At 37.6% G+C, this 18479-nt stretch overlaps 2 protein-coding genes across 5 annotated transcripts; one reads left to right on the top strand and one right to left on the bottom strand.

Annotated features, from left to right (window-relative positions):
• Positions 1 to 46: 46 nt before the first annotated feature.
• On the bottom strand, positions 47 to 6020 carry LOC139763665 (uncharacterized). Of its 4 annotated transcripts, XR_011716202.1 has the most exons (4): positions 5910 to 6012; positions 3651 to 3729; positions 730 to 1958; positions 47 to 609 (listed from the first exon to the last, which is right to left on the bottom strand). XR_011716202.1 is itself a non-coding variant. In XM_071689964.1 (3 exons), exon 3 carries the CDS (start codon positions 1906 to 1908, stop codon positions 781 to 783), a length of 1128 nt encoding a protein of 375 aa, XP_071546065.1. In that variant the 5' UTR covers positions 1909 to 1958; positions 3651 to 3729; positions 5955 to 6020; the 3' UTR covers positions 47 to 780. The 4 variants fall into 4 exon arrangements, 3 of the variants coding, with proteins under 3 accessions (XP_071546065.1, XP_071546064.1, XP_071546066.1); XM_071689964.1 differs by having other exon boundaries at positions 47 to 1958; positions 5955 to 6020; XM_071689963.1 differs by having other exon boundaries at positions 47 to 1958.
• Positions 6021 to 7300: 1280 nt separating this feature from the next.
• ND-B14.7 (NADH dehydrogenase (ubiquinone) B14.7 subunit) lies at positions 7301 to 15860 on the top strand. Its single transcript, XM_071689974.1, has 3 exons — positions 7301 to 7491; positions 9631 to 9846; positions 15455 to 15860. Exons 1-3 carry the CDS (start codon positions 7413 to 7415, stop codon positions 15619 to 15621), a joined length of 462 nt encoding a protein of 153 aa, XP_071546075.1. The 5' UTR covers positions 7301 to 7412; the 3' UTR covers positions 15622 to 15860.
• Positions 15861 to 18479: the final 2619 nt, after the last annotated feature.

Here is an 18479-nt window from a genome sequence, read left to right as displayed (position 1 = left end):
TGTATAAATATTTCTCCACAGTCAGGTAATATATAAAACAGGAAAACATCTATGAAAGTTTATATTTGTTTGTAGCATCAGTCAACAGCAGCTGGCTTATTCATTTACTGTTTCTCTCCTTTTTCTTACACGCATCATTCTTTCATATCTGGTGTTTCACTTTGCTTTGTTTGTGGATCAATCTTTTCATTAGAACATTTTTTTTTCTTTTTCCACAAAGATTTTCTTAATCACATCTTCCATACCTCACAGTCCTCTTGAGACTTTATTTGTAGTTTTCCCACATGCAGCTCATGCAAACAGTTTAACGTTGCTACTACACTCAAGAAATAATTTTTGGAAATTATTCTTCAGCAAAAACAGCTTGCCACATAAGCTTTCTATGTATCACTTTGTATAAATTAATATTTCTGAAGATCATCCTCTTGGTAAATCCATTGATACAACTGTTTCCCTTACCACAATGTTCAGATATATGTTGGTAAGCTTCCTCATTCCATATATAAGTTTCTTTCACCATACAGTGTCTAGAGAGAGAGTTAATATTCCAGGAGTAGAACAAACATTATGTTTATTCTGGAAAGCTTTTGCACAGACTGCAACAGGAACCTGATTTAGAAAGAATGGAACTTCATGTGACATATGAATACAGGCAAGTAGATACTGCCAATATATTCTACATCATATTAAAAGTATTTTCACACTACTTAACACAATCAAATGTCTCACCTAATTACCCATAAGTAGAAAGTGTTTCCTACATTGACCACAGCCAAACTTTTACACACCACTGTGTGTAGGCAAATGTTTTCGAAGATCACTTTTCCGAAAAAACAGTTTCCCACATTCATCACAACCAAACTTTTTCGCACCACTGTGAACAAGCACATGTCGTTGAAGATCTCCTTTGCGCAAAAACAATTTCCCACACTCATCACATCCAAAGTTTTTCACACCATTGTGCACAGGCATGTGTTTCTGAATGTCACTTTTCCGAAAAAATAGTTTCCCACATTCATTGCATCTAAACTTTTTTACACCACTATGCACAAGAAAATGTTGTTGAAGATCACTTTTTCGCAAAAAACATTTTCCACATTCATCACACCCAAACTTTTTCACGCCATCATGCACAGGTAAATGCTTTTGAAGATCAAATTTCCGCAAAAATAGCCTCCCACATTCGTTACACTCAAATCTTTTCACACCACTGTGCACAGGCAAATGTTTCTGTAGTTCACTTTTCCGTAAAAACAGTTTCCCACAGTTATCGCATCCAAACTTTTTCACACCATTGTGCACTAGCAAGTGTTGATTTAGATTACCTTTATGTGTATATAGTTTCCCACATTCATCACATCCAAACTTTTTCACGTCACTGTGCACAAGTAAATGTTGATGAAGATCACTTTTCCTCAAAAACAGATTCCCACACTCTTTACATCCAAATTTGTTCATACCAGTGTGCACAGACAAGTGTTTTTGTAGTTCACTTTTCTGCAAAAACAGTTTCCCATACTCATTGCATTCAAACTTTTTCTTACTACTGTGCACAAGCAAATGTTGATTAAGATGACTTTTATGCATACATAATTTCCCACATTCATCACATCCAAGCTTTTTCACTCTCTTGTGCACCAGCACATGTGTTTTAAGAACATCCTTATGTGGAAACAGTTCCCCACATTCATCACAACTAAATTTTTTCTCAAGCCCAATATTTTCTACATCACTCTGTATAAGGAGATACTTGTGAAGATTTCTCTGACATGAAAACAGTTTCCCAATTTCAGTTCTGCCAGTTTTTTCCAAACCACTGTGAAAAAGCATACACCTCTGGAGGTGATCCTCCTGAGAACATAATTCCCTATATTTCTCAGTTGAAAAGTTTTCCTCTTCACTTGACATTATCACTTTTGGCTCAATTCGTAGGGTTGAGATGTAGCTTCACTCAGCATCTGAAACAAGGCAGTTGTCTTTAGAAAATGTTTTGAACCTGTTTCGCATTTGAAACTGAACTACAGAGGCATACCGTATACTAGTCATAATAAATTGAGTGATACAACGGACTAACACGTGATTACTTTTGGAATTCTGATTGATACTTTAACATCTGCAAATAAGACTTCACAGTGAAATTACATACCTACAGAACAATGATTTTTGTTTACACTAGTTTAGCATTTCCTGCAAAGCACGACAGGACTAGGATCAGACAAAGAACAGCCTCCCTTGCTTACGTCTACTCTCTACCAGTCATATATGATGCACCCCTATCCATGGCCAAGCCCCTCAGACATTTCCATGGTTTGCCCTGACCCCTTTCCTGCACATATTAGTGGCAATATACATCAACAAAGCATCTGACACTGAACCCAAGATATCCTCACACAGACAACACTTGACACCATCTTCCACAACAATGACAAAAAGTACAGGAGTTGGCTGATTCCATATCTGGATGCCAAGCCAGAGTCATTCACAATGGCTTCACCTCTAAAACCCTAAACCTATGCAGTGGAGTTCAACAGGGAGCAATTGCTTCTCCATGACATCACAGAAGCGGAAACAAATATACAACACTTTATTACTCATCTGGAATACAGGCTTATCCCAAACTGAATGTGTGCACCTCCAGAGAAGTCTTCAGTCTCCCTTTTGACCCCAGACAGACACAAAACCCACCCACATCATCCCATCACCTTGAGTGGCCAGTTGCTCCCTTGTAACTTTACAACTAATCTGGATATCATACACATGGCACTCACTTCAAACACCACTAATTATAATCATCAAAAAAAGCAAGAAAAAACAAACTACCTTAGAACACTGATTGCTAACACATCTGAACATGAAAGAGTTCCTTTTTAGTGTCTTTTATAAACAATTCAGCCACTCCACTCTTAACTACGCCGAACCTGCTTTGCCATTCACTAAGTCAAATGCAAACCACGCAAAGCAGAGCACTCAGAACAATCACCAACAGACCAGCAACGACAAACTCTCAACTCCTACACAATAAAACAAAGGTCCTCTCAATGTAATCCTACCTCAGTATGTTCAGCCCTCAGTTCTTTACAACAGCACTGGATTCTTCCCATCCAAACCATTCCATAACTAGCCGTTAACCCCTAACAGAAATAAAGAACTTACCCTTGCATCATGCCTCAGCAACCTCTACTCATCCCCAATAAACACAACACTACTTCATTACTCTAACTCAATCAACGCATAAATATTCATCAAGTAATGTTCAACTATTTATCACAAAATGCATAATGTATAAACCATAGTATATACTTTGTAAAACTTCCTGTATATCAGCCACTTTGACTATGTAGATGTACCTCACTCCTGAGATTATCCAAAGCATAGAAGTATTCATCCTTACCTTGATCTTAAGCTCTTTTATGATTAGTTAACCAGTTACTATTATGACCTCCCAGTTTTGTAATATCTCAACTGTGTATATTCAGTGAAATGGATACCTGAATTCAGTAAACCATTTATTACTTATTATTGGGCTGTTTCCCATTTATCATAGGTTGGTATCATCTATGTGAGAAGGGTTAACTTCTCTGTGACTTTTGTGACGAAAAAGTGATCACTGAATACACATATCATGGTGAAACACACCATATCAACCCTACCTGTTGACTGGCTGATATAGGTGTCTTCTGCGATGAGAAAGTAGAGAACTATTAACCAAGATGTAATACCACCCAATGTCTGAAGAAAACAATTTTTATATTAAAATGTATTCTTATATGAGTAAGTGATGCTGTATTAAATCATAAGGGAATTTAATAATCTTCATAAGTCTGAGTACAAAAGAAGAGATAAAACATCTCTTACACCATCTTCAAGTTATCATCCTAGTGAGAAGCATTAGAGAGTAAAGGCCTTGTAAGATGATAAAATAATGGACACAGCCTTTGGGCCAATCAAAACAGAGTACTGAATGTCCAGAATCCACCCTAATCTTTTAGGGGATCTCTCTAAACAATGAGGCCATTAAAATCCATCAAAAATCACCAAAATCCAAGATGATTGCAGTTGAGCTAGTGAAAGACACATGTTGTAATATAGGAGTCCCAGTCTACTAATAATTTTGAGTATCATAATTCTTTAAACAATATCTACTGAGGTGATACTATTATAGGCAAAAAGTGGGGTTTATTAAAGTATGAGTATGTAATATTTTTCTCAGACCTGATTGCCATTTCCCACCTTAGCAAGGTAGCAGCAGGAACAGAAGAAAGAAAGGCCACATTTGCTCACATCCATTCTCTAACTGTCATGTGTAATGCATCAAAACCATAGATCCATGTCCACAATTTCACAACCAGGCATCACAAACCTTCCCATGATTTACACCAGCCACTTCACATGCCCTGATTCAGTCCAGTGATAACATATTGACCCCTGTACATCACATCATTCACCCTCCTCAATATTCTGCTTGAAATATGCATCACATCCATGGCTGTGCACCACAAAGTTGGTGCTGGATGTCAACAAACAGGCAATACATTAAGCAGCCATGTGATCCCAGCAGCAAACACTTCAAACTTTAGTAAAATATATTCATTTTGGCTACTGGGTAAAGGTTACATGAGGTTTTATAGGTTTTGTCGCTATTCTACATAAGTAATCCAATATTTTGTTAATGAACTCCACATGATCCCTGATATGCTACATCACTTTATCAATATTGTGCAAAACAATAAAATATGAAATTGTGGTATTCTCTAGCAGCTATGTGAGCTTAGCAAAACAAAATATTCACAGTTAGCAGCAATACAGAATTAAAATGCATATATTACCATCTGTTAACTTACTTTCTTATATTGCCAGCTACTTTAATGTACAATATCAAGTAAGGCAGTACTGGCGAAGTTTACCATCTTTTCAATTTTTGCAAAAATCTCATCGTCATGATCTCATGTTTCCATTCATTTTTAGTTTAATGTGTCTGTGTGTGTTCAGATCCTGTATTTTGTGTGTTAATTCATCCAAATGAAGGCTGCAACTTTCAGTGTATATTCTTCACCGTGTGGCATAATGCAACAAGTACTTTTAATGATGTTATATTTCAACTACAGTATGTCTCATTAAAAAAAAAAAGTTGGCAGATCTGGTAGTATTCCAACACAAACACTAACAAGGCTGAATCCAATCATTGAGTTAACTGACAGGTTAATGCAAGATGCTCAGTTTACAGTCATGTGTCTTTCCCTTTGGTGTGCTGACCTGGTTCTCCTTCCACTCCTTAAAGTAGCGGGATCCTCAGAACTGACACTTGCTCTTACCATATTCTGTAAACAAGTCACAACGCTGTAGAACATCACTCGGTATCAAAAGCAATACTTACCAATACAGTCCTTCTCAGTACAGAGTCCAGTCCTTTAATACTATATGCGTTTCATCCTGATCCCTAAGCTACCTCTGTGGTGCACTTGATGTTTAATTTTACTTGGAATTTTACTAATAATGTTTAACATACCACAAAATGCTGATGGATTATCATACATTACACCTCTGGCTAGTCAAGGTCTTGTCCATTAAGGCTGCATGTTTACAGTGCATGAGTCATCACCCACAGACGAAGTAAACAACCACGAACATCTCGTCTTGTCACGTCTCGTTAAACTCAAAAGGTTTGGTGGTTTAACTATACATAAAACTACAACAGTTGTACATTCCATGTAATGCAAAAGTTACAACAGACGTACATCGTACCTGGCTTATATGTAATGCAAAAGGTACAAGTTGTATATCACACCTTGAATGTAATGCATTGGTACATCAGGTGTACATTATACCTTATTTAATGTAATAATTGTAACATATGTACATCATACCTGGTGTACATGTAATGCAGTTGTTACAACAATTATAAACCTTACCTGAATTCCACGTAATGCAATAGATACAGAAGTTATACCTCATACCTGGCTTGTATCTATTACACTAAGGGTGTCCACAACACAATACATTTGTTGTTGTTGTCAAGGTAGCGTACAACCGGAGCAGCACACAAACATCTCCAGCGCATGTAACAGATAGTACCAAACATTTCCAGCGCACGTAACAGATAGTACAAAACATTTCCAGCGCACGTAACAGATAGTACAAAACATTTCCAGCGCATGTAACAGACTACAAAACATCTCCAGCGCAGAATTAAGTGTAATGCGCAATGTTGATGGTTATATTAGGGGAATATATCCTCCATTGTTACTCTTGTATGATTTATCGAAATATCTTTTATTGTTTCTATTTGATATTTTCTGTATTAGTTGTATAAAACAGTGCTTCTGATTACTGAAATCAAAACTGAAAATGTGATGTAGAATTTCTGTTTAAAAGCACGGGAAAGTATCTTTAAAAATGGATGAAAAACTTGGTAATGGATTTACTATACAGTAGAAATAAATGGTGAATGCGATATTAATGCTAATTCCTCTACGAATATATGGTAGATAGGCTATGATGATCAGAAGAAAAAACTGAAAATGTATGATAGAATTTTTAAAACAGTTGAAAAAATAATAAAAAGACGAAAACAAAACGTTTGTAGAACTGAAAAACAACCAGGAAAAATTAAAACGGTTGTAGAAAAAATGTCGAAGCTAAGACGGTTGTAGAAATAAAATAACCATTAAAAACTCAAAGCATCATGCATTTATGATGGCAGACGACCGGCATGTATGCCATCTTAATTACCATACCAAGTAATTAAAGGGAGTGATTAACTAGATATATCTCAAAAACATGCTTGATATACCAAATTGTTTAGTTCGCTCTAAAGCCAAAGACATACCGATCGAAGATTATCTACAATTATAAGTAATTTGAATAGCAATTTACTTCTGCATTTATGAAATTTACGAAGAAATATATTTACTGTTATTCATATTTCATTACTTCTGCTACCTTATCTACGATTTATTTTTAAACGCCACTAGTCATGATACATCATATCTCATTTTCTCTAATGTTTATTTGCTTAAAATAACTATAACTGTTTAGCAATTGTGTGTGTGTGTGTGTGTGTGTGTGTGTGTGTGTGTATTTGGGGGGGGGGAGAGATCTCATAATTTTGCTATTAATAGTAAATAAATTTACTTCTAGGGTAGTATAATTCTTTTTAACCTTGTCTACTTCTCTGAAACAGTATATCTTATATCCAATATAATTCATATATCTTATTATTTGACAGGATTCATATTAATCTAATTATTGTCCTATAATATGAATTTAATGTAACGCAAAACCGGCAACTTTCAGCCACTGTCCCGGAGAACTGCACACGTTTACAATCATCGTTGTTATGATCGGGTCATCTGTACAGTGGGAACCGTACAGAAGTGAGTGTTGCAACGAAAACGATTAAATAAATATAAAATATGGGCTACACTGACCATCCAGATGGCCAAGATTGCTTCGGGAAGGTGATTGCTACCAGTAAATATGGTCTATGTCTTGGTAAGTATCCCTACACGTACTTACTGCCCTCGATGTTCAAGTATGGTGGCTGGTTTTTGTCTATATTTCATTTTCCTCTGGAACAGAAATCTGTTCAGTTTCTTGAAAGGTTGAAGTGATTCATTGTGACTTTAAGTTTATAACCCTTACATTGGTGCATTATTAAACGTACTCTTGTATCAGGAAGTAAATTAGACCCGATGTGAAGGTTTAAGACATGAATTTTTTTGTCCTCGTGCATCACTAGTAATATACAAGTATAGGGTCACAACCACGACTACTGTATGCATTTGGGAGAACTGCTTGTTATTGAAAGTGACATGATGATTGTTAAGTAATAGGAAATGAGAAAGGGCTGTAGAGATTAGGGACACCTTGTGATTAATGTCGAATTATAAAAAACTTGTAAAAATCAATTTAACTCATGCAAATCTCACCTGAGGTTTCCTAGTGGCTAAGATTGAAGTGAAAGTTCAGCATTGATAGCATTGATAAGGTCTACCCTTGGGGAAAGCATAGAGTGGCTGCTTATGGAGAGGTTGGTCGCTTATGGAGAGGTTGGTCACTGGTATGACCATCTGCTCAGTCTGTTTTTTTTTAAATCTGTCAGCAGAAGATGTTTAGTTTTAGATACATTTTAACAAAAATGACGAAAATTTAGATAAATCTTGGCTGTTGGGATATTACCTAGGTTTTCTTAGGTTCTTCAGAATGCAAAACTATTTCACCAATTTTAATATTAACCGCCATCTTCCGTCACCTCTATCATTTTATTTGATTTTGTAGAAAAATGCGCCAAATCAAACTCAGCCACTTTTATTCTGTTCTGAATCCCTATGCTGTGATTGCAAAATGAGACGAGCTCTTTGCTTTTATATGGTATTTGAATTCAAATATCTTAAATTAGTGAGGTTTTACTTCATTTTCCCATGTAAATTGGAGTTAAGTTCCGAGATGATATGGAGCAGGGTGGATGTACTCTAATTGAACTTATTTTTGGGTTATTTTTTATTTGCTTTTCATATAGAGGAAATATTGAGTTAGATATTAAATAGATGCGCTTGGAAGAGTTTGAACCACAAGAAAACGCTATTTTTAGCTTACGTTTGACTTGCACTTGGCTCAGAAACACTGGTAATTAAGTTAACTGTAAGCTCTTTTTATTAAACATAATTTCAGTATAAATTTTTTCATGATTATTAAATTAAATTGGGTGCTAAATGTTTAGCTTAGCTTGAGAAGATTTTAATGACAAAACAGATAAAAATGGCTGTATAGTTTATTTTTCTCTTGCAAAACAGGACAAATTTTGATAGCTACTGGTTTTTCATTGAATACCAGGCATTGACGTATGAGCCTCGTTTGTAAGGATGCAAGGTCTTGTGTGTATTGCTAACATTTATGTATTTTTGATGTTATGAAGAGTGATAAGGCTGTATGCCTGACATACCCAAGAAATATAGTACTTTTTTAAACTCTTGTAGCTTTCCCACCTTATTGGGTTGCACATCAGGAACAAATGGTTAATGGCTTCGCTTGCACACATTAAGTCTCTAGCTGTCATATAAAGTGCACAGCAGCCGGAGTGTACCATGCACATCAACTACTATATTATTAGGTAGAGGGACAATATGAATGTCTTTTTACTGTATTCATTGAAATTGATTATTTACTGTACCTTTTACTTCAGAATTTCTTCATGTGACGAAGCAGATTCAGTCATGGATTTTTTTTCTTCTTGATGGCAAATGCCTCATGGTACTAATGTGACACTGATGAGAAGTCATATTGATTTTGTTTATCATATCTTTTTTCATTAAAAGTTGTAATAATATGCAGTATACTTAAAACTCTGTCAGTATCTTGTAAGCCATTTTACATTTGTAAATGTGGTCCATATGGAGAATCTTAAAGTTTTAAGTTGCTTTGAATGTATACATTTTTTTTAACGTGTGTATTGCTGAAGCTGTTTGCATGAATTTCTCCTGGATAAGCTCTGACAAAATAAAAATTGTTTTTACTTCATCCTTAAATTTTTTCATGTTTCAATTTTCAGAACTAACTCTTTTTTCCATTATCTAAACAGTACTTGCACATTTTAGTACTGGGATTTTATATATATTTTTTGATGTATTTCAGGTCTTGTGGCATCAACTTATGATGTCATGTTCCTCACAACCCCACAAGGGTATTTACCCACTTTGTCTCGGTACTTCAAAAGCACCATTCCCTGTTTGGCTGCAGGAGCCACATTTGCAACAGTGACCTGTGCATCAACTACAATACGTGGCAAAGATGACAAGATTAATTATTTCATGGGTGGAGCCTCTGCTGGTGGTGTGTTTGGAGTAGCTGGTAAGTTTTCTTTAGAGAAAATTGTCTACTACACCGCATATGCTGGTTTGAACAGAAGCTGGCTCAAGTTGCTGAGCAGATTTTAAACTGGTATAAAAGGGAAGGGGGATGTGTTTGAGAGAATAGTGGTTCCGACAATGTTGTATGGTTGCCAGGCATGAGCTGTAGATGAGGTTGTGTGGAGGGTAGATTTGTTGGAAATGAGATGTTTGAGGACAGTGTATGGAGAGGTGGTTTGATTGCATAATAGGAGAGATGTGTAGTTGAGAGAGCAAAAACGGGTGTGGGGGGGTGTTGAAGCAGTTTGCACAGATGGAGAGAATGAGTGGGGAAAGGTTGACAAAGATGTTGTATATGTCAGAATGGGAACAGAGACAAAGAGGTGACCAAATTGGAGATGGATGGAGTGAAAGAAATTCTAAGCAAATGGGGTCTGAACATGCAGGAGGGTAAAAGGTGTGCACTGAATAGAGTGAATTGGAATTATGTGGTATACTGGGTATGTTTTGTCAGTGGACTGAACCAGGGCATGTGAAATGTCCAGAGTAAACCATGGAAAAGTATGTGGGACCTGGATGTGGGTTGGGACCTGTGGTTTCAGTGCAGTACTTGACAGCTCATGTATGGATACGAGATATGGCCTTTCTCCATCTGTTTCCTCATGCTACCTCACTTATGCAGAGGGCAGTGATCGGGTGAGGGGGGTAAGAAGAGAATGTATATGCTGTCTTTTTTCTTTTCCTTCATACACTTGTGCAGTTTACTCTGGGGTGGGGTGGCATCAGGTATGGATAAAGGCAAGCTAGTATGATTATGATCCCGTGTATATATGTAAATGTATGTTTGTATATGTATATATATATTTACTCTATTTTATTTATTTATTATACTTTATTGCTGTCTCCCGCTTTAGCAAGGTAGCGCAAGGTAACTGACGAAAGAATGGCTCAACCCACCCACATACACATGTATATACATACACATCCACACACGCACATATACATACCTATACATCTCAGTGTATACATATTTATACGTACAGACATATACATATATACACATGTACATAATTCATGAATACTGTCTGCCCTTATTCATTCCCGTCACCATCCCACCACACATGAAATGACAACTTCCCCCTGCATGTGCGTGAGGTAGTGCAAGGAAAAGACAACAAAGGTCACTTTCGTTCACACTCAGTCTCTAGCTGTCATGTATAATGAACCGAAACCACAGCTCCCTTTCCACATCCAGGCCCCATAAAACTTTCCATGGTTTACCCCAGACACTTCACATGCCCTGGTTCAATCCATTGACAGCAAGTCAACTCCGGTATACCACATTGTTCCAATTCACTCTTATTCTTTGCACGCCTTTCACCCTCCTGCATGTTCAGGCCCCGATCACTCAAAATCTTTTTCACTCCATCCTTCCACTTCCAATTTGGTCCCCCACTTCTCATTCCCTTCACCTCTGATACATATATCCTCTTTGTCAATCTTTCCTCACTCATTCTCTCCATGTGACCAAACCATTTCAAAACACCCTCTTTTGCTCTCTCAACCACACTCTTCTTATTCCACACATCTCTTTTATCCTTTCATTACTTGATCAAACAACCTCACACCACATATTGTCCTCAAACATCTCATTTCCAGCACATCCACCCTCCTCCGCACAACTCTATCTATAGCCCACGCCTCGCAACCATACAACATTGTTGGAACCACTATTCTTTCAAGCATACCCATTGTTGCTTTCCGAGATAACGTTCTGACTTCCACACATTTTTCAATGCTCCCAGAACTTTCGCCCTCTCCCCCACCCTATGACTCACTTCTGCTCCCATGGTTCCATCCGCTGCCAAATCCACTCCCAGATATCTAAAACGCTTCACTTCCTCCAGTTTTTCTCCATTCAAACTTACCTCCCAATTGACTTGTCCCTCAACCCAACTGTACCCAATAACCTTGCTCTTATTCACATATGTACATGTATGTGTGTGTATATGTGCATTTGAGTGGATATGTCTTTCTTTGTTTCCTAGGGCTATCTTGTTAATGCAGGAAATAGCGATCAATTATGAAAAAGAAATTAAGACTGCTTTTGAGTTGGAAGTTCATATTTCTTTAGCAATAGAAGTTCAGTCCTACCATCACACATGTACCACTGAGTGTGCATTGAAAGCTACAGTGAATATGGTGGATAACAGACTGGTAGTCCCAACTCCATTTGGATGTGAAATGCTAGTTTTCTAAGGCCTAGTTAGGTCAAAATTAACAGCATTAGATATAGATAGTCTGAAAAATGTAGTTTGTCTTAGAACATGACAAAAATGTAAGATTTATGTGAGAAGTAAGTTGTTTGAAGAAATTGGAAAAAGTGTTTGAATGAACACCTGATAAGATGATAGTACCATGAATAAAGTAGGAAATGATATTGGGAAGGTATGTAGCTTGAAGAAATAATAGAATAATGTGTGAATTAAAGCCTGTTAAGACGGTACAGGCTATTTAGGACATGTGATAGGTGAGTTTGGTGAATATCAATGGCAGTATGATGAGAGTACAGAAGACCATGAAAGAAATGGACAGGTGTAGTAAGTGAATTAATGAAGATGAAGGTATTTTAGATGGGGTTATAGTTCCAGTGGGATAAATGGTGATCATATGTAGTTATGGTGTTTTGTATGTGATTACTATTTGTGTGTTATAGGAAAGTTGTACACTGATTTTGCCAATCTCTTAACTGTGTATAAATGCACACCTGTACTTCTAGTTACATATACACACAAACACGGTCCCTAGCTTATGCCAAAGGTGTAGATGTAAATAGAGATTTTTCTTAGTGAATTAATATGGTGTACAAAGTAAGTGATTAAGAAATTTTGCTGAGTGTGGAAGCATTTTTTCACTAAAGCAAACTGGACATAGCTGAAGCTGTATGCTGCTAAGCTGGGAAGCTGAAGGCTTTTTCTGAAATCCATATGAATAGGAACAAGTCAAAGAGGGTTTAAACTGTAGTATTTGCTTTCCCTGATCTTTCCATGAATTTTGTTTGTGGATTTGTCAATTATAGCAAAGTCTAGAGACAACAGAATACCTCTGCAGTAAAACCTCTTCTAGTTTCAAGATGTAATTAAAGTTTTCACCACCCATCATTCTTGAGACAACACATTGGTACTTCACACTTTGACTGTAGAAAAGGTGACCATGAAAAAGACTTGTTCCTTCAATTTTATGTAAGTTGGCAACATTTCTCATTATTCTATTCATGTTTTTTGTGGTTTCCTTGAATTAGTTGATGGATTAGGTGAAGCTAAGGTCTTAGAAAAGTGGTTGCTCTGTAGGACACTCATTTGTTTTGTTGATTTATGCTGCTTGGGTTTGAGTGTTTATTTTTCTGTTTGTAATAACAATTGAACTATGAAGATTGTTCACCCCTCCCACAGCCCCAGTCTTGCTTTAGTGTCTTGCTAGACACCTTTGAAACTGATTGATGGAAGGATGTTGGCTAAGCGAGAGACAGTGTATGCTTGTTGGAATACATGGTTGTTTTATGCAAGTTCATACAGCTTAATTGTTGTTGTGAGGTTATAACTTTTCCCTTTATATATTACTTTCTGTGAGATCTGATTGATGTCGACTGTTGCCCTCTGGACATTTAGGCAGCATTTGTCTAAATATCATAAGAATTTTTTTTTTACTATTGCTCTGGTAGTTTAGTAGTCGTTGTTTATTTTGGCACAAGAGGCAGAAGCTGAGGAGTGAATCAAGAGATTGAAATCACTTGATCGGTTGTGTTTAAATAGGAACTGAATTAAAGATAATGAGACAGTTGTTAAGTTCATAGATTGGAGCAGGAGGAGGATGATATCAGGAGACAGATTTTTGAAGGGAGTCTCTGAAAAGTGGAGCTATGGAGTGAAGCGAGTTAGAACTTAAATATAAAGCCAAAATAAAAGGATGAAATGAGGTAGTATGCAGTATTTTAAAAGGGTGCCCAAATGAAGAAATCTGTTGAACTCTGTCCACAATCATAGTTTAAATTTAGGAAGTTTCTCCTCTTGAGCCACTCTTATTTGCATCATGGGAAGATATTTGATAGTGATACTAGGTCCACAAAAAAAAAACTAGTATTTTTAAAGGCAACACACAGCAAAGTTTTATTGTGGGTACAAACATATGGTGAAATCATCATACATCTGGTCACTGAAACTAGCATTTTGAATGGTGTGAGCACGAGCAACCCACTCCTCCAGGATGCTACTTCATTTTGGAAATTTCACTTCTGGGCACTGTATTCCTCCTCCAGTGCTTTAAGATGGTTGGCCCTTACCTTATAGAAGAGAAAGAGCAAATTCTTGCCAGGAAGCAAGAAAATGTGAGTACACATGAGATTCCTAGGGACGGACACTGGGTGCTCAGAGGACATAAGATGGCTGCTTGCCAGCACTCAGGGCTTCCCTGATAGAATCATGCCACCACCAACACCTATCCTTGGCCACCTGAGGAGGACTTCTATATCACAAGCAACCTCCTGAGAAGTATTGAAGGAGACACACATTCCAGCCACCTAACTTAAGAAAAGCTATCCAAATCTTATAGGAATTGGCTCTCAAAAGGACCACATTCCCTGCTGCAGGCCAGCTGTGAAACTCCTGGTTACACAGGATGTGAAATGCAGATGACACATTTGCAAAGAAATACGAGGACTGGAGTGAGCGACTGTGGAGTAAGGTGATTTTTTTTTCTGATGAAAATAACTTCATGTGTGTGCGGTTGAGGCAAGGGAGGTTGAGGAGGCTGAAGGGTGCCAGCTGGTGTGACTCATTTCACAAAGAAAGCAGTGAACACCTGGATAGTGTGATGATTTAGAGTTGCTTTAGAGGTGCAGTTGGTAGGGGAGCACTGCACGTCTTACTTGAAATCACTACAGTGAACGGAGGGCTACAATGAGTGGAAGGCGGTACATTAAATATTAGAGGACCAACTGCTTCCTTTTTATGAGGATCATAAGTATGATCACTACCCTGGATGGTACTCTATGCTATAAAGCTACAAAGGTGATGCATTATAAAAAAAAAAATAATCAATGGCTGGTGTGGCCTGGAAACATCCCAGACCTTAACCCAATCAAGAAATGCTGAAACCAGGTAAAAGTCAAGCTTGCTTTGTGCAACACCTCGTCAGTATTGCACCTCACTTTGATCAAGACCCCATGGACCCAAAACAGACCGAGAATAGTTCATATTTTAGGAGCCTTGCCAATTCCATGCCCAGACATCTATAGATGGTATTTAAGGCCAAAGTACTATAAGTGTGACATTGCCTTTAAAAATATTAGGGGAGGGAGACAAGTTTTTTTTTTTTTTGTTTTTGTTTTTGTTTTTGCAAACTGTAGGTAGATTATCATATTTAAGGCCTTGTTCAAGGATGGTATGAAAATTATTATAGTGATTTCAAAACATTTGATTCCTTCAAGTTTACATGCTATGGGATAAAGAGTAGATAGGAAATGGAATAGAAATAATGTGAAGAGCAAGCAAAGATTATGCTTGGAAATGGATATGGTACTGGCTCTTAATTACAGAAGTTATCATTTTCAGCACGCACTTTCCGTGTGGGTTTGCCTGTGGGCTTTCTCTTGGGTGTAGCAGCAGTAATTTTCAAGGCCTCCAAGGATGGTGGATGGGCAATAGTCCCTCAACAGACACGTATGTTGCTTGGCATGGATTCCAATAAGTATGACTACAGCCTGGTAAAGGACAAGTAACTCATCTTTGACTATGATGACATGATTTCAAATGGTCAGTGTTAATGAAGTTGTAGCTTGTTTGGTAGACTGTTGTTTGAAATTCTAATTGACCTGAAGATATAGATTTAAAAATTACCTCTAATGTTTATCTCTAAATTATAATTTCTTCAAACACTGTGGTACATGTTTATAAAGATGCATCATTTCTTATCCACAAGTAAATATTGTGAAAAGTGTAAATAAATATTTGTATCTTATATTCTTTTATATACATCCAGATACATTCCTGTTAATTGTTGATTTACTAAATTGCATAGATAATTAGTCGTGGGCAAAAGATTATAGAACTGTATCGATATCCTTCCAGTTTCTCTTTTTGTGCTATACCTCCATATCTGAAAAAAATATGTAAATTGCTGCTTGCTTTGTACTAATTAGCCAGCTTATTGTTACAAATGAGTTAACTGCATACTGTGGAATTTGATGCCTTTTTTTATAGACATTTTGATTTCTGCCTGAAAACTGGCTGCGGTTGTCGAGTTGCATATCTCTGAACCTTGTTAGCTGTCTTTTCTTTCTGCCTCACAAGCATGTGGGCTGCTGGCAATCTGTCCACCAACATACAATCTCTTCTTGTTATATGTAACACTTGACAACACTACTCACACAGCTCATTCTTCGTAACTCTAGATTTTCCTGTACTAAAAAAGTTCTATGCACTATCCCTGTCTTTTAGCAAAATGGTAGGAACAGTAGGTAGTAGTAGTAGGCAGAAACATTTGGTGGTAGTAGTAGTAGTAGTAGTTAGGAACACTAGATTTGCTCTCTGCCAGTGGCCTGTTAAGGGTGAGGCACTAAAGGCTAGAAGTTATGGAGACTGTTGATATTGGCATCCCTTTGAGGGAGTTCCAGTTGGAACAGGCATCAGAGATATAGATAGATAGAACTGGCTGTTTGTGTGCCATCGCTATTAAACTACATAATACTCAGCAAGCAACTGCATCTTATGTTTATAGAGTGGCTGTTTGTGACTCAAAGGTGAGCTGTTGTGATGTCCTGTTTTCTTCAGACCAATGGGCTGTTGATATCATTACCTTTTCATATCTTCCCACACAGCTGTAACATGTCTGTTTAGATTGCTTGTTTCCACTTCCAAAACATTATTTTTCCCAGTCCTTCTTCCTTAGCTCTTGTCCTGTCACCAACCCCTGACTTTACTCCCAAGACTTCCAAACCATTTTTCCCCTTTACTGTTGAGCTTCGTTTCACTGAGCCATAACATCCAGGTTTCTCTCCTCAAACATACTTCCTGTATCTCCTTTTTTCTCATCTTGGTTGCATCCACACACATTCAGACACCCCAAGTACAGATTCATACTCGTTTGCCTTCATTGATTCCTGACACCGCCCCGCCCCACAGTAAACAGTAAAGATACATGAAATAAAAGAAAAAAGATAACATACAGTTTCTTCTCCTCCCCCTTAAATTTGATCACAGCCCCATGTCAGCGAGATAGTGCCACGAAACAGACAAAGAAAGGCAACATCCACTTACACTCGGTCTCTAGCTGTCATGTGTAATGCACTGAAACCACAGCTCCCTGTACACATCCAGACCCCACAGACCTTTCCATGGTTTACCCTGGACGTTTCACATGCCTTGGTTCATTCCACTGCCAGCACGGTAACGCCAGTATACTACATCGTTCCAATGCACTCTATTTCATGCACGCCTTTCACCCTCCTGCATGTTCAAACCCTGATTACTCAAAATCTTTTTAACTCCATCCCTCCACCTCGGTCTCCCGTTTCTCCTTCTTCCCTTCACTTCTGACAAATATATCTTTTTTGTCAACCTTTCCTCACTCACTTGCTCCATGTATCCAAACCATATCAGCACATTCTCTTCTGCATCTAGTTGTATTTATATGTGTCAGGAGATATGGCCTTTCTTCATTGTTTCCTGCTGCTACCTCACTTACATGGAAAACTTCAATCAAGTATTAAATATATAAATATAGAAACAATCATTGAAACAAATCTTCCCAATACAAACCTACCTCAACATGCTTTGCTCTCAAAAAAACCCGCTTTGCTCTCAAAAAAACCCAAGTAAAAATAAAATGCCTACCCCACCTTCACACCAGCAACCTCTACTCAAGATTCTCCCCACCCCAGCAAATGTAACAGACCAAACACAAGCACAATCAAATGGCCCCGACAAGTGCCCTACCAACTTAGTCTTAAACACCATCCCACTACACATATATGCATTTGCAACCATCCTCCCCAGGCAAACACGTTCACATCTTCCCGTTTATGTTCTGCACATCACCTATCCCTACATTATTAAAAGCACAAACTCAACACATCCCAGATCCTTCATGCTCATGATGAAAAAAACCGCAATGAAGTCACTAAATGCTTATTCCAGATGTTCTGCAGGCTATTCACATTGATACACCCATTATTTTTTTATTTATTTATTATACTTTGTCGCTGTCTCCCGTTAGCGAGGTAACGCAAGGAAACAGATGAAAGAATGGCCCAACCCACCCACATACACATGTATATACATACACGTCCACACACAGCACATATACATATCAGTACATCTTAACGTATACATATATATATATATATATATACACACACACAGACATATACATATATACACACGTACATAATTCATTTCCATTTGTTTATGTACGTGTGTAAATGAATGTGTAAACATTATCTCGGAAAGCAAAAATGGGTATGTTTGAAAGAATAGTGGTTCCAACAATGTTGTATGGTTGCGAGGCGTGGGCTATGGATAGAGTTCTGCGCAGGAGGGTGGATGTGCTGGAAATGAGATGTTTGAGGACAATGTGTGG

This window comes from Panulirus ornatus, chromosome 47, assembly GCF_036320965.1.
Source record: "Panulirus ornatus isolate Po-2019 chromosome 47, ASM3632096v1, whole genome shotgun sequence".
Taxonomy (NCBI): domain Eukaryota; kingdom Metazoa; phylum Arthropoda; class Malacostraca; order Decapoda; family Palinuridae; genus Panulirus; species Panulirus ornatus.
This window is presented reverse-complemented; position numbering and strand designations above follow the sequence as displayed.

Excerpts from the sequence above, each read along its gene's own strand:
- LOC139763665 (XM_071689964.1), bottom strand. The coding sequence starts at position 1,908 with ATGTCAAGTGAAGAGGAAAACTTTTCAACTGAGAAATATAGGGAATTA.
- ND-B14.7 (XM_071689974.1), top strand. The coding sequence starts at position 7,413 with ATGGGCTACACTGACCATCCAGATGGCCAAGATTGCTTCGGGAAGGTG. Across the intron at positions 7,492-9,630 it reads TAAATATGGTCTATGTCTTG|GTCTTGTGGCATCAACTTAT; the intron begins GTAAGTATCCCT and ends GATGTATTTCAG. Across the intron at positions 9,847-15,454 it reads TGGTGTGTTTGGAGTAGCTG|CACGCACTTTCCGTGTGGGT; the intron begins GTAAGTTTTCTT and ends TATCATTTTCAG.